Consider the following 14,368-nt stretch of genomic DNA (forward strand, 5'->3'; position numbering starts at 1 on the left):
ACAGCGCAGGCAGAGGAACATTCTCCAAGGCCTTTGCCAGCTTTATGCCTCCCAGCAAGACTGTGTCACCGCTCCCCAGTCAAGGCTGAGTCTGCGGGAGCACTGTAAAAGGATGGTGAGGGAGTACGTAGCCGATCGCACAGCCGTCCTCCGTGACGCCTCTGCCACCTACAACTACTGGGTGTCGAAAGCTGGACACGTGGCCTGAACTCGCGCTGTATGCCCTGGAGGTGCTTGCTTGTCCTGCGGCTAGCGTCTTGTCAGAGAGTGTGTTTAGTGTGGCTGGGGGAATCATCACGGATAAGCGTACCCACCTGTCAACCGACAGTGCCGACAGGCTTACACTCATCAAGATGAACAAAGCCTGGATTTCCCCAGACTTCTCTTCTGCACCAGCAGACAGCAGCGATACCTAAGCAATACGTATTCTGCACCCGCGGATGGAAGCATCGTTCTCTCTCACCATCCAAAACGGGGACATTTCTGCTTCATCAATCTGTGTATAATATTCCTCCTCCTCCTCCTGCTCCTCCTCCTGAAACCTGACGTAATCACGCCGAACGGGCAATTTTTCTTAGGGCCACAAGGCTCACTCATATAATTTTTCTAAACAATTTTTATACGTTTCAATGCTCTTAAAAGAGTTGAAACTTTAACTTGAACCAATTTTTCGGTAAACTGGGCTGCCTCCAGGCCTAGTTACCACTTAAGCCACATTAACCAAAGCGATTAATAGGTTTCACCTGCCCTCTTGGTTGGCCATGGCCAATTTTTTGGATGTACATTAGTACTGTTGATACAGCAATTTTTGTGGCCCCTCGCCTACAGTGTAATCATAGCAATTTGTATGTTCTTCGCCTGTACTCATGGTACAGAAAGGTGTGTGGGGTTGGCCTACACTTTAGCTACATAAATGTAACTTGTGCCTTGTCTATACTGCAGCTACTGAAATGGAACGAAGACTGCGCTCCCACTATACTGCTGCTTCGGAATTGTTACTGGGGCCTGTCTTGAGTGCTACTATTACTGAAATGGAACGAATACTGTGCTCCCCCTATAATGCTGCTAGTGATATGTTAGTGGGGCCTGTCCTAATGCTACGGCTGAAATGTTACTAATTATGGGCTCTGCCTATACCGCTGCTAATGGTATGTCTCTGGGGTGTGGAAACAGAGGCTTCCCAAAGACATGATGGCGGCGAGGCCATTTCCCACCAACGCTGTTACTGTTAAGGTGCATATAACCACGGACACGTGGAGAGGACACGTAGTGCCTCAAAAACATCCCCCGCCACAGCCCACTTAATCCTGGCCACATTCCGAAAACCAACAAAATAAAACCGCGCTACTAGGTCCGCAGTCACCACCACATTACCACCAACGCGGTTACTGTTAAGGTACATATTACCAGTCTGACTGGGGCATGCAGTGTGGGCCGAAGCCCACCTGCATTAAGCACAACATTACTACCTCAGCTGTGTTGGGCAATGCAATGGGATATTTTTATGTACCGCCGGTGGGTTCCAGGGAGCCACCCATGCTGTGGGTCCACAGGGACTTGTAAATGCATCTGTTTCCACTTCTAAAGAACCCCAGTCTGACTGGGGCATGCAGTGTGGGCCGAAGCCCACCTGCATTAAGCACGACATTACTACCTCAGCTGTGTTGGGCAATGCAATGGGATATATTTATGTACCGCCGGTGGCTTCCTGGCACCCACCCATGCTGTGGGTCCACAGAGAATTATAAATGCATCTGAAAGCACATCTAAAGAACCCCAGTCAGACTGGGGCATGCAGTGTGGGCCGAAGCCCACCTGCATTAAGCACGACATTACTACCTCAGCTGTGTTGGGCAATGCAATGGGATATTTTTATGTATCGCCGGTGGGTTCCAGGGAGCCACCCATGCTGTCGGTCCACAGGGACTTCACAATAGGGGGTTGTACCTGCCTGTGTCTATGAATTAAAAAGCCCGGTCTGACTGGGGCATGCAGACACCTTGACAGAATGAATAGTGTGTGGCACATAGGTTCCCCATTGCTATGCCCACGTGTGCAGCTCCTGATGGCGGTGGCACAGGATTATATTTCTCATTGCTTCTGTACAGCATTGTGGGCTATCGCCCCGCCCCTTTTAAAGAGGGTCGCTGCCTAGCCGTGCCAACCCTCTGCAGTGTGTGCCTGCGGTTCCTCGTCATGGCAGACGCACTTATAAATAGACATGAGGGTGGTGTGGCATGAGGGCAGCTGAAGGCTGCGCAGGGACACTTTGGTGTGCGCTGTGGAGGGGGGGGGGGGGTTGGTCAGCATGTAACCCAGGAGAAGTGGCAGCGGAGTGTCATGCAGGCAGTGATTGTGCTTTGTTGGAGGTAGTGTGGTGCTTAGCTAAGGTATGCATTGCTAATGAGGGCTTTTCAGAAGTAAAAGTTGTTGGGAGGGGGGGGGGGCCACTCTTGCCGGTATTGTGGCTTAATAGTGGGACCTGTGAACTTGAGATGCAGCCCAACATGTAGCCCCTCGCCTGCCCTATCCGTTGCTGTGTCGTTCCCATCACTTTCTTGAATTGCCCAGATTTTCACACATGAAAACCTTAGCGAGCATCTGCGAAATACAAAAATGCTCGGGTCGCCCATTGACTTCAATGGGGTTCGTTACTCGAAACGAACCCTCGAGCATCGCGATAATTTCGTCCCGAGTAACGAGCACCCGAGCATTTTGGTGCTCGCTCATCTCTAATAAGGATATGAGCAACTTTTACAAGGGCCAAATTGTAATAACTATGGTAGATGACTTTTTCAGAGCAGGTCTTGTGGAGTATTCCCGATATGCAATGGTAAGTACATACATCCCAAAGAGGTTCCAAAGAAGGACAACCAGTGAATTGGTGGCAGGGTCATGAGCGCCCAAGGCTCACTCATGCATGGGGGGGAAAGTAGGCTAATCAATCTGGCCAATCCTACAGATGAGGCTGTAGCACAAATTGCTGAAAATGTTACTGCTTGCTATGATAGAAAGGTGTCAGAGCACACAGTGCATCACATTTTGAGTATGGGGCCGCACAGCCACAAACCAGTCAGTGTCGATGCCTACACCTGTCCAAAACCAAAAGTGGCTACAATGGGCATATGAGTATCCAAACAAGGGCCATGTAGCAATGGAAGAAAGTTGCCTGGTCTGATGAATGTGTTCTTTTACATTATGTGGACAGTTGGATGCATGTGCATTACTTTCCTAGGGGAGAGATGGCACCAGGATGCACTACGGGAGAAGGCAGGCGAGCACAGGCAGTGGAATGCTCTGGGCAACATTCAGCTGGGAAATCTTGGGTCCTGGCATTTAGGTAGAAGTTACTTTGACATGTACCACCTACATAGACATTCTTGCAACAAAGTACATCCCTTTATGGCAATAGTATGCACTTATTACAGCGGGCTCTTTCAGCAGGATAATGCATCCTGCTACACTGCAAAAAAGGTTTAGTAATGGTCTGAGAGACTGACAAAAAATTAACTGTAATTAACTGTTACCATACCATTAGATCACTTTTATCAGGGAACATGCATGGAAATACATAGTTGTACATCAAGGCCACATCCCCATAAATAGTATTGCACTGTTCCCCCAATGCTTCTCTTCGTGCTTTTCTTCCTCTGGAGGTGATAATCAGCATATGTGACCTCATTTAATAGTAAACGCCATCCCATGTGACTATGGTGTCAGCAAAGTGTTGCATAGTGTCACGGCACACAGTTTTAAGCGAGGCCTAAAAATGCATCTTATTAGGGAGGCCTAATCTAATTCTTCCCCAATTACCACACTTGTATTTGCCCCTTCATCACACAGTATCCCCCACACGCCATATACTGCAATGCACTTCATATTTGCACAGATATAGGCTGGTGATTGGCTCATATAACTTTATGTATACTACCCTATTTATATAAAAGTGACTGGACTATTGTACAAAACAAGCACTTGTATCTCTTTAGTCACCCCAATTTCCTCACAGATTGTAAGCTCTTGTGAGCAGGGCCCTTCCTCTTATTGTTCAAGTTGTACTGGTTTAATACTATATGTAATGTCTTACTTTGTATATATTCCCTCTGGTTTGTGAAATGCTGCAAAATATGTTGGTGCTTAATAAATATAGATTAGTAGTATTATATAAGGTTTTTTTATGTACTCCACAAAAAGAAAAAAAAATTCTCTCTAAGCAGCAAGGCCTAAAACAAATCTGGTCATAAAGGTACATGCACACACATCTGCAAACCATAGTAAATATGTTTTATGCATGTGATTAACATACCCCACATATTTTGGGATTTAACTAGAGATGAGTGAGCGTACTCCATAAGGCAAACTATTTGAGCGAGTAGTGCCTTATGCGAGTACCTGCCCACTCGTCTCAAAAGATTCGGGTGCCGGTGGGGGGCAGGGAGCGACGGGGGATTTCTCTCTCACTCTCCCCCCCCCCCCCCCCCCACTCCTCCCCTCCCTGCTCACTCCCACAACTCACAGCTCTGCCCCGCCGGCACCCGAATCTTTTGAGACGAGCGGGCAGGTACTCGCATAAGGCACTACTCGGTCGAGTAGTTTGCCTTAGCGAGTACGCTCGCTTCTCTGGATTTAACCCCTTAAGGACCAGGCTGTTTTGAACCTTAAGAACCAGACACTTTTTAGGGATTTTACCCATGTGGTGGTTTTACTGCCCTAATTTTTTTTTCACTGACTTCTTTTTTCCGTTTCTTAGTTTTATTGGGAGGTAAAAAAGCTAAAAACAAAAGTTTTAACAGCTATAGTTTTTTAAATTAGTATATTTACGCTATAATAAAGTATGGGAATGCGTTCCTCATTTTTAGGGGAAATTTCGATATATAATATTTATGGTTTTGTATTATAGGGCGCATACGGCGACAGTTTTGGTTGGCGTTGGCTTTGGGTTATTTTCTTTATGTATATATATTTTATTATGTAATTTTGTTTTACTTATGTATGTAATTATGTTTTTTACTATCTATGTCCCCCATGACGTCATATAAGACCTTCACATATGTTTTTTTTTTTCTTATTTGAGACTTCCACTGTAGCCTGGGCATCCATACGAGCCCCAGTTACAAGGGAAAACATCCCTTGTAGTGACAGTAGTCACTGGCAGAGCGGATCAGGGTCTCCAGGGACCCTGCAGCTCTATTGTGCCAGGGAATCCCGGCGGTCACGTGACCGCCAGCTCGCGCAGTGGAAGGAAGACTTCCACTTTCACTTTTTAATACATAGCGCTCATTGAGCACTGTGTGCTCAGGAAAGGAGAAGGCAGAAGGGGTTAAAAACCACTCCTGCCTTCTCCTTTAGGTTCTAAGCTGTGACTAACAGCTGACAAGCTGACCTGCTTCTGATTGATTGCAGAAGCAGGGGCTTTAATCCTCCGCCATGTTTTTACTATTGGCTGGGATAAAAGCCTAGGACCAAGCGCCAGAAATTTGCAGTGCTTGGTCGTTAATGGGTTATTCAAGATAGAGAAAATGTAAGAGTAAAGATTAGAGATGAGCGAGCGTACTCGGAAAAGCACTACTCGCTCGAGTAATTTGCTTTATCCGAGTATCGCTGTGCTCGTCCCTGAAGATTCGGGTGCCGCTGCGGCTGACAGGTGAGTCGCAGCGGGGAGCAGGGGAGAGCGGGCGGGAGAGAGGGAGAGAAAGATCTTACCTCCGTTCCTCCCCGCTCTCCCCTGCAGCTCCCTGCTCCGTGCCGGCACCCGAATCTTCAGAGACGAGCACAGCGATACTCGGATAAAGCAAATTACTCGAGCGAGTAGTGCTTTTCCGAGTACGCTCGCTCATCTCTAGTAAAGATATATTTTTCATGTTAATCTGGGGTATTGCTTGTAATTAAGATCTCTTCATTCCTTATGAATACTGAAGGGATGACATTCATTATCCCCATTTCTCTGCGTAGTACTTATAAAGCAAACCTGTATATTAGCAGCCATTGTGCTACACACAGCTACATAAACATACTTTTTAGTGACATGACAATTTCTATGAAGTTATACCTTTGCACTCTTCTCCCTACTGAATCTGGCCAGTGTAAATGGCTTTGTACATAAACTATAGCTCTGTGATCCTGTGGACTATGAGAATGAAGGATGAATCTCTTAGGAATATTCTCAAAAGTTCAACAGGTTTCATATCAGAAGGACAAATGAAAGAATTTTTCTTAATAGTTCATACGCATTACAGAGAGTAGAATAAGAAGTCACTTTGAACGTGACACAAGATTTTTTAGGTTAATATTCACGATGGCATTCTCTATAGGAATATGATGGCTCAAATGATGTAATAACATTATAATATGCATTGTGCCAGATCCATAAAGTCACAATCATAGCTCAGTGAATAAGGGATCATAGGAAAAAGACAAGAAGCTTCCAGTGGAATTGAATTTTAGTACTAAAGGAATGAACTATGGCATGTTAGATACCGTTACCCATTGTCATTATTAGATGGCAATGAAAGAGAGCGCACTCAGACTCTTTTCATGCCGTCATAACTAGAGTACAAAAATGCCTCCTTTGAGTGATGATTTGATTGCCACTTTTCTTAAAGTGGTGATTCAAGATCTAGAGAAATTGTAAATGGATACACGAAATAAGAGAAATAACCTACCATGTTTCCCCGAAAATAAGACTGTGTCCCAAAAGAGGCACAGGGTCTTATTTTCGTCGGATGTCTTATACTTACCTAGCAGGTGACGTCCGGGTCCCTACTGCCGCTCTCCAGCGTTCTGCCAAGCTTGCTTGCAGTTCTCAGTGCTGATAGAACATTGCTTCCTGGTAATGGGGTTTGTAAACCCCGCCTCCAGCAAGCAATTTCTCTGATTGGCTGAGCCGCGGCACTTGAGAACTAATCAGAGCCAGCGTTCGATGAATCAATCACAGCCATTCAATGAATGGCTGTGATTGGTTCATTGAGCGCTGTAGTGATTGGTTTTCGAGTGCCGCGGATCAGCCAATCAGAGAAATCTCGCACGAAAATCAGGGTAGGGTTTATTTTAGGGGTACGTCTTACTTTTCGGGAAACACAGTAATACGAGACGATGAAAATAAATTGTTGGCAGCACTAGAACCAAAGACCCTAGAAGGGTTGAAATGCGCTATACAGAGCAGCTTTTAAGATTCAATAAACGCGTTGGTCATATTTAGCAGCATTGTGGGATTCCAGTTATCCAACAGCGTCTATCATGTAGTCTTTCTTTTATCTGGATCCATTTATGGACCTGGTTAAATTGTGTGGGACTACTCTTCCCTAGTGTCGCCATGGCTAGAGGCTGATAAACTGGAAAATAACAATTCTACTTTGGCCATTATTGGAGTTGTGTCCTGATGAGCACAACCCCAGCAAGTGAGGAGTCTACATCTCATACTTGTGATTCATGAATACTACACTTAGATCAGAGCTATCGCTTTCTACTTGTTCTCTTTTGGGTTATTAGAATTAGGGAATTAATACTCAAACCCACCGATAAGGGGGAAACGTCGTAGTGTTGGATCATCAATAATGAAAAACTAATGTACAGTTTAAAATCAGTGCAGCCATTGGGGTGAAATGATTGTTTAGCTTTTGTGAGTTTCATATAATCCAATCGCCTTTTTTGATCTTTAGGAAATTAGATAAACATGTAAAAACTAAGTGCCTTTTGCAAAACAGTATATATTGATAATGTATGAAAAAAACAGAATATAGAACCCAATAGTATAATAAAGTTTGAGGTGTTATTTATTATCTGGGTATTGCAAATCAAGATGACCTCATACTGCCTTATGGGGGATATGAATTACATTCTTTATATCAAGTGATCATCCAGGCAATATTTCCCTCTAGTGGTATAATTAATCAAGAGGCGGAATGTGAAGCTGCAAAAATCTGTAAGAGGAACCCCCAATTATAATGCTTCATTCATAGTTCTGGTCTCTTTATATGGAAAAAAGGAACCTTATGGCCCCCAAGGCTCCAGGGGCGATTATCATCCTCTGTAACTATTGTACAAATGCAACAAATTTTGCCTTGATTTTGAGATAGCAAAGCACAGAAAATTATTTTATTTTATCCCCTTAGGCCTCAGTCACGCAGGCGTTTTTTCTTGCGATTTGCGGATTGCATGACGGATGCGCATCCGCAAATCGCGTGACCGGGGCCGAAAAATCGGCCGAAAAAACTGCTCCTGAATTTCCCGGAAATTCATCCAGAAATGTGTAAAAACACAAAAAAAATATATACTCACCTGGTCCAGGCAGACGGAGTTCCGCGCGGCCGGCCGGCAGTTCTCCTGAACTGCTCTGAGTAGTATTCAGCAGCCGGCTGAATGGGCTGCCTCTGATTGGCTCAGCGCAGGGACCAATCAGGGGCAGCTCTCAGCTGTCATTCAGGAATGAATTCATGAATGGGTAAGTGAGAGCTGCCTCTGATTGGTGAGGCTGTGACCAATCAGAGGCAGCTCATTCAGCAGATGGGAATTTTAAATCCCCGGCTGCTGAATACTACTCAGAGCAGTTCAGGAGAACTGAACTCCGTCTGCCGGGACCAGGTGAGTATATATATTTTTTTTGTTTTTACACATTTCTGGATGAATTTCCGGGAAGGGCTTATATTTTTAAGCCCTTCCCGAAAATTCATTGTGCGATCGCCGGCAGCCCATTGCTTTCAATGGAGCCGGCTGTATTGCTCCGTGCTTCACGAGCTCCGTGGCTCAGCCAATCAGAACCAGTGCTCATTGAACCAGTCACATCCAATCCAGGAAGGGTTTGCAGAAGACTTCAATCAAGTGCGGAGCTGAAGAGGAGACCTGCGCCGGAGATGACAGCGCCTCTTAGGTGATGTTTTTTTGGGGGGGGTTGCAGCTAGTGCTTACTCTAAGGCTTTCACAGTTAAAGTTGCATCGCACAGCACAAAAAAATAAATAAATCACGTTTTCATGCAATGCAACAGAGAGGAAGGAAATACGAGCTACAAAACCTCGCAAGTCGCAAGCATATAGTGAAAACCACAAGGTTTTTGACTTGCAATGTCACATGCTACAAAACATCACTAATGTGAAGGAACCCATAGGAAAGCATGGGCTTCACATACATGTGATTTGTAGCATTGTCGCAACGTGTGAAAGAAGACCTAACACAACAGAACAGTTGTAAAGTATTTCAAAGTGTAAATAAACTACACTGATAGCATGGCACACCGTTAAAAAACTGTCTCACGTCGCTATAAGATCCGAGCTAAAGAAAAAAACATCTGTAGTTACGCTCCTGTGTATACAAACCCAATTAGGTCTGTTTTGCTGATTGAAGGGTTCAGTATTCTCTTCCATTCTTCCCTCTCTTTGTCCCTCTGCCCCCCCTTTTCTCAACCTTCTCCTCCATCCTCTTCTTTTTCCTCCTCCCCCTATTGCCCCTCCAGTGTCTCCTTAAAACTAGCGTACCGCTAGAGGTCATAATTTGCGACCCGGTCCCCTAATAAACAGGAGGCCTGCAGGCCTCCGCCATACGCCGTTTTACCACTGCGGCCTGGTTGTGGGTGGCACCCAGGGAGGGGAGGGACTGTTACCCAGGGAGACGGCAGCCAATTACAGGCTGCAGACTTCCCCGGCATGCGGCTCTCCCATATCACTATATGCAGGGGGATGTAGCTCTCCTGTATATAGTGATATGAAACATGCTGGTATAACCAGTGTTTTTCCGCGATCACCAGCGGGCATGTATTGTTTACCATCGCGGTACTCCCGTGGCATTAATCTGCAGGCGTATTCCGCTCCGTCTGTGGGTATGAGCCCTAAGGCTTTCTGCTGATATAAAGGCAGTGATTGATAATAGTATCTGATATTTCAATAATGATTATTTTCAGCACTGTGACTGATGTGATGTAGATGCACTACTGATTTACGACATTCAAATATGACATTCATGAGATATTGATATATACATATAGACGCAATGTCATTGGCATATATGACACTGATGTGACAGTAGGTAATAAATATTACTTTTTCTATCATGATGAACTTATTTGATAGATAGAAGAATGCATTGCAACTGGTATGAATTGATACAACCTACATATCTTTAAACCTATAGGACTATACTGGTGTATGTAGCCTAATACAAATGAGAACTTTATTTCAGTCATTTGTTGTTGGTTAGTAGTTTGTCTCCCATGGCCAGAAAACACAAGGTCCGCTGTTGATAAATATGCATTACCAGAGGCACTAAGGGCAAGGTCAGAGAATGGGATCGCCCCTATCAAGGCAGGTGATCCACAATCAGGTAATCCAGCAACAGAGAAATATAGGGCAAACTAGTTGGCATATGGTTTTAATTAATTATTAATAAAACATATTTTAAGGGAAGATTTCTTTCAGTGACTTGTGATATTCTCAGAAGCTCGTAAAATTTCATTTTGGAAAAACAAAAAGCATTTTTGCTTAGGCTGCCCTCACACAGGCGAGAAAATCACATTGCAAGAGGCACAAATATGAACCCCATTCTTTTGAATGGGGTCATGCACATGAGAGATGCTATGCAGGAAACAAGTTGTGGAATGTTCAATCTTGCTGTGTGCTCTCACATCGCAATGCCCATTGTTTTCAATGGGGCTGGCAACATCATCACACCAAGTGCTAGGTGCACACAATGTGATGCAAGGTCTCCCATTGAAAACAATGGGAGAAACTCTGCAATCCTCTGCCGCGGGTGACAACAACAGCGGAAGATCCATTCTTCCCCAAAGTGATGCAAGGCTGTTTTGACGTAAAAACCCCATGGATGTGAGGCGTTTTCATATGGTGAGGAGTGCAATATGGGGCCGTGATTAACGGCCCCATATCGCGCTCACCGGTGCGAAGTTACCCATATAGTTAATTGAAGTCAGTTTGAATGTGACTCTAGATTTTTTAGGTTAATAAATTTTCGCATAGAAGGGGGCGGAGCCAGAACGCCGATGCTGCCGGACAGACCCGAAGGCAGAAGACCCTTCTGCGCAAGCGCGTCTAATCGGGTGATTAGATGCTGAAGATAGACGGAGCCATGGAGACGGGGACGCTAGTGCAGGGAAAGTAAGTGAATAACTTCTGTATGGCTCATATTTAATGCACGATGTATATTACAAAGTGCATTAATATGGCCATACAGAACTGCTTAACCCCACTTGCTTTCGCGAGACAACCCCTTTAAGTCTGCAAAAAGGAGTAAAGCAAGTTGTTGTCCATAATGATTGGTCTATAATAGACTTCTTTGTTCTACTTTTTGCAATAAAACCCCTTGTGAGTGGGTTACTTCCTTCAGAAGGGCTTTGGAACAAGACCTAATTGCTCCATGTTGTGTTCTATCCCCGTGACTGTACAGATAAATAGGTATATCTGATTGATGAGGCTTCGATACCCCTTGAGTATCACATCAATTAAGAGATTACTCCAACAGTAATAAGATGGCTCAAATAAGAGCTTTCAAATTGTGTAATAACATTCTAATATGCCTTGTGCCATTCTTTAAGATTTCTTTCAGTGACTTTTGATCTTCTAAGAAGCTCACAAGGTCTCATTTTGGAAAAACGAAAAGCATTTTCCCTAATAGTTGATATGCATTATAGAGAGTAGAATAAGAAGTCACTGTGAATGCGATTCTAGGTTTTTGAAGTTAATAAATATTCTTAATAACATTCCCTATAGTAATAAGATGGCTCAAATAGTCTTCAAATGATGTAATAACATTATAATACCATCTCCTATGCCTTGTACCAGATCTATAAAGTCACAATCATATCTCAGTGAATTAAGAATAATGGGAAAAAGACAAGAAAGTCCCAAAGGAATTAAACTTTAGTATTAAATGTATGAACTATGCTACGTTACTTATCGTTACCCACCTTTAAGAAAAAGGCAGTGGTTCATTGCATCAAGAACATATACCGGTTGCCAGGGAAATGCTACTTTATAAGGCAAATGGAGCTCAAACTGGCAAACTGGTTTTCGCTCCGCAACATCTAGAAGCTTTATAATACCACTAGGGTAAAACAGAAGCACCTGGAATTTTAAAAAAAACACAATAAATAAGGGCAGCTTGTCAACTGATCTATTGTAATATACTAGCAATTATTATAAAATTATAGTACCAGTGTTTCTGGTGTTGCAATGCACACAGCTCTGTTACATGCACATCACACACACACACAGCTCTGCTACATGTACATCACATACAGCTCTGCTACATACATTCTTCATCCGATACAACAGGGATCACAAGCAGCACAGCACTTGGGATGAAGGACCTGTGATGAAGTCACAGTCATGCTTTGCTCCTGATCACTAGCGGTGATATCATCACAGGCTCTTCATCCCGAGTAAGTTACGTGCTCCGCCCCTGATCACAAAATCACACTGTCCATATACCTTTTTTACTGGACGCCTCTGTATGGAATAGCATAGTTTGTTGTGGTATTCCATACAGCACGAAGGCCAAAGGGAAACTCTTTTTGACCTTCATCAGCTAATGGGGCTTATAAATATACATGATGAACACACGGGGAGCAAATATACCTGACAAACATACTGTACACTGAACGGCACAACACATAAAACACTTCTAACACATTATATGTAACTTGTTAACACATACATGAGGAAAATATACAAATTCAGATGTAGTTGTTGTCCTTGGTCAGATTCAAATCTAGACCCCCAGTTCTGCAAAAACTCAATTGCTATTAGAAACACCGCAGCGTTTGAGAATAACACATACACGGGGCAATGGACATACCTATCCCAGCTTTATGCTGCCCGGTGACATGTTTCCTTTAAACATAAAAATGGATTTTCCAGTGGGTAGTACCCCACTTTTATCTATACTAGAGTTTATGCGTTGGAACCAATACATCCATAGTTTAATAAATTGACATACAGAGTATTTCAGATATTGGCAAAGTAAAGCTGATAAATATGGGAAGACATATATGCCATAGAATACAGTTAAAGGGGTTTTCCATGACAAAAGATAAAAGTTAAACTGGCTAAGAATTATATTAAATTACTCACCTTTCCCGGCAGCTCTCTGCTCAGCGCTGCAGCTCTTATACCCGTTGTGCCCGACCCAGAAGAAGCGCCAGGAAGTCCTGTGCCGTTCATTGTGCAAGTGACTGCAGCCACTCACAGGCTTCAGCAGTGATTCTTTCATGGCCGCTAAAGCCTGGGAGTGGCTAAGTGGTTGCACGCACAATGCATGGCAGATGACTGCAGGCTGTTTCTTCCCGATTTCATGTGGCAGGCACCTGGGCTGCAGAGCTAGATGGGGAGCCGCAAGGGTATGTGAATATTATATGTTGTTTAATTTTAAGCCCTTTCTCCATTTTATGTCCCATAATACCCTTTTAAACATGGAAGAAGCACATGATATTCAGATGCTGATTGAAGAACACACGTGAATCAGATAAAAATGGAGAAACACAAGAAAATAGTATACAAGTTTGCAAAACAGAATGTTTTTTGAAATACGGGTATAAGATTCATAGGTAAACATAAGAAGAATGACAGATCCCACCAAAGCCCATGTGAGATACAAGATAACAGAATACCAAGACAACACTGATGGGTGGGGGTGAGGGGGCGCAATAAAAAGCAACATATAAGAACAAAAGATAAATGGGAAATAACATGAACCCATATGCAGAAGGAGGTGAGAACACATGGAAATGTATTGCACAAGAACTCACACTATTAGGAAGTGAGGAGACTGGGACGGCTGCACTTATCAGTTCATCAGAGGAGCCAGCGCTAGAAAAATGGACAAAGACACTGTAATCTGTTGTATTACCTGAACACATATTATACACCCCCATATAGATATGCAGTCTTGATTAACCTCTAATCTACAGTTGGCAATTAGTTATGCCCGCTTTATTATTTACTACAGTAATAGGTGATTGCTATTCATTAGAGATGAGCGAGCATACTCGTCCGAGCTTGATGCTCGTTCGAGTATTAGGGTGCTCGAGATGCTCGTTACTCGAGACAAACACCACGCGGTACTCGTCTCGATTAAACGAGCACTGACCATTGAATTCAATGGAGCCGGCAATACAGCCGGCTCCATTGAAAGCAATGGCCTGCCGGCGAGCGCGGGATGAATTGTCGGGAAGGGGTTAAATATATAAGCCCTTCCTTGCAATTCATCCAGAAATGTGTAAAAAAAAAAATATATATATATATATATATATATATATATATATACACATACACTCACCTGGTCCCGGCAGACGGAGTTCAGCGCGGCTAGCGGCAGTCCTCCTGAACTGCTCTGAACAGCTGTGAGTAGTATTCAGCAGCCGGGGATTTA

At 43.8% G+C, this 14,368-nt stretch overlaps 1 protein-coding gene across 5 annotated transcripts in view; it reads right to left on the reverse strand.

The window, feature by feature from the left end:
* WDR93 (WD repeat domain 93) overlaps positions 1–14,368 on the reverse strand; it is a 44,128-nt gene that overhangs the window by 5,249 nt on the left and 24,511 nt on the right. For 4 of the 5 annotated variants that reach the window (XM_066592792.1, XM_066592790.1, XM_066592788.1 and 1 more), the window contains exons 13-14: positions 13,746–13,806; positions 11,907–12,063 (exon numbers count right to left, since the gene is read on the reverse strand). In XM_066592792.1, coding sequence (XP_066448889.1) covers positions 11,907–12,063; positions 13,746–13,806 — 218 coding nt within the window. The remainder of the gene's footprint in view (positions 1–11,906; positions 12,064–13,745; positions 13,807–14,368) is intronic. The other variant, XM_066592789.1, reaches the window with a different exon arrangement.

The sequence above is a fragment of the Eleutherodactylus coqui genome, chromosome 2 (genome assembly GCF_035609145.1).
Source record: "Eleutherodactylus coqui strain aEleCoq1 chromosome 2, aEleCoq1.hap1, whole genome shotgun sequence".
Taxonomy (NCBI): Eukaryota; Metazoa; Chordata; class Amphibia; order Anura; family Eleutherodactylidae; genus Eleutherodactylus; species Eleutherodactylus coqui.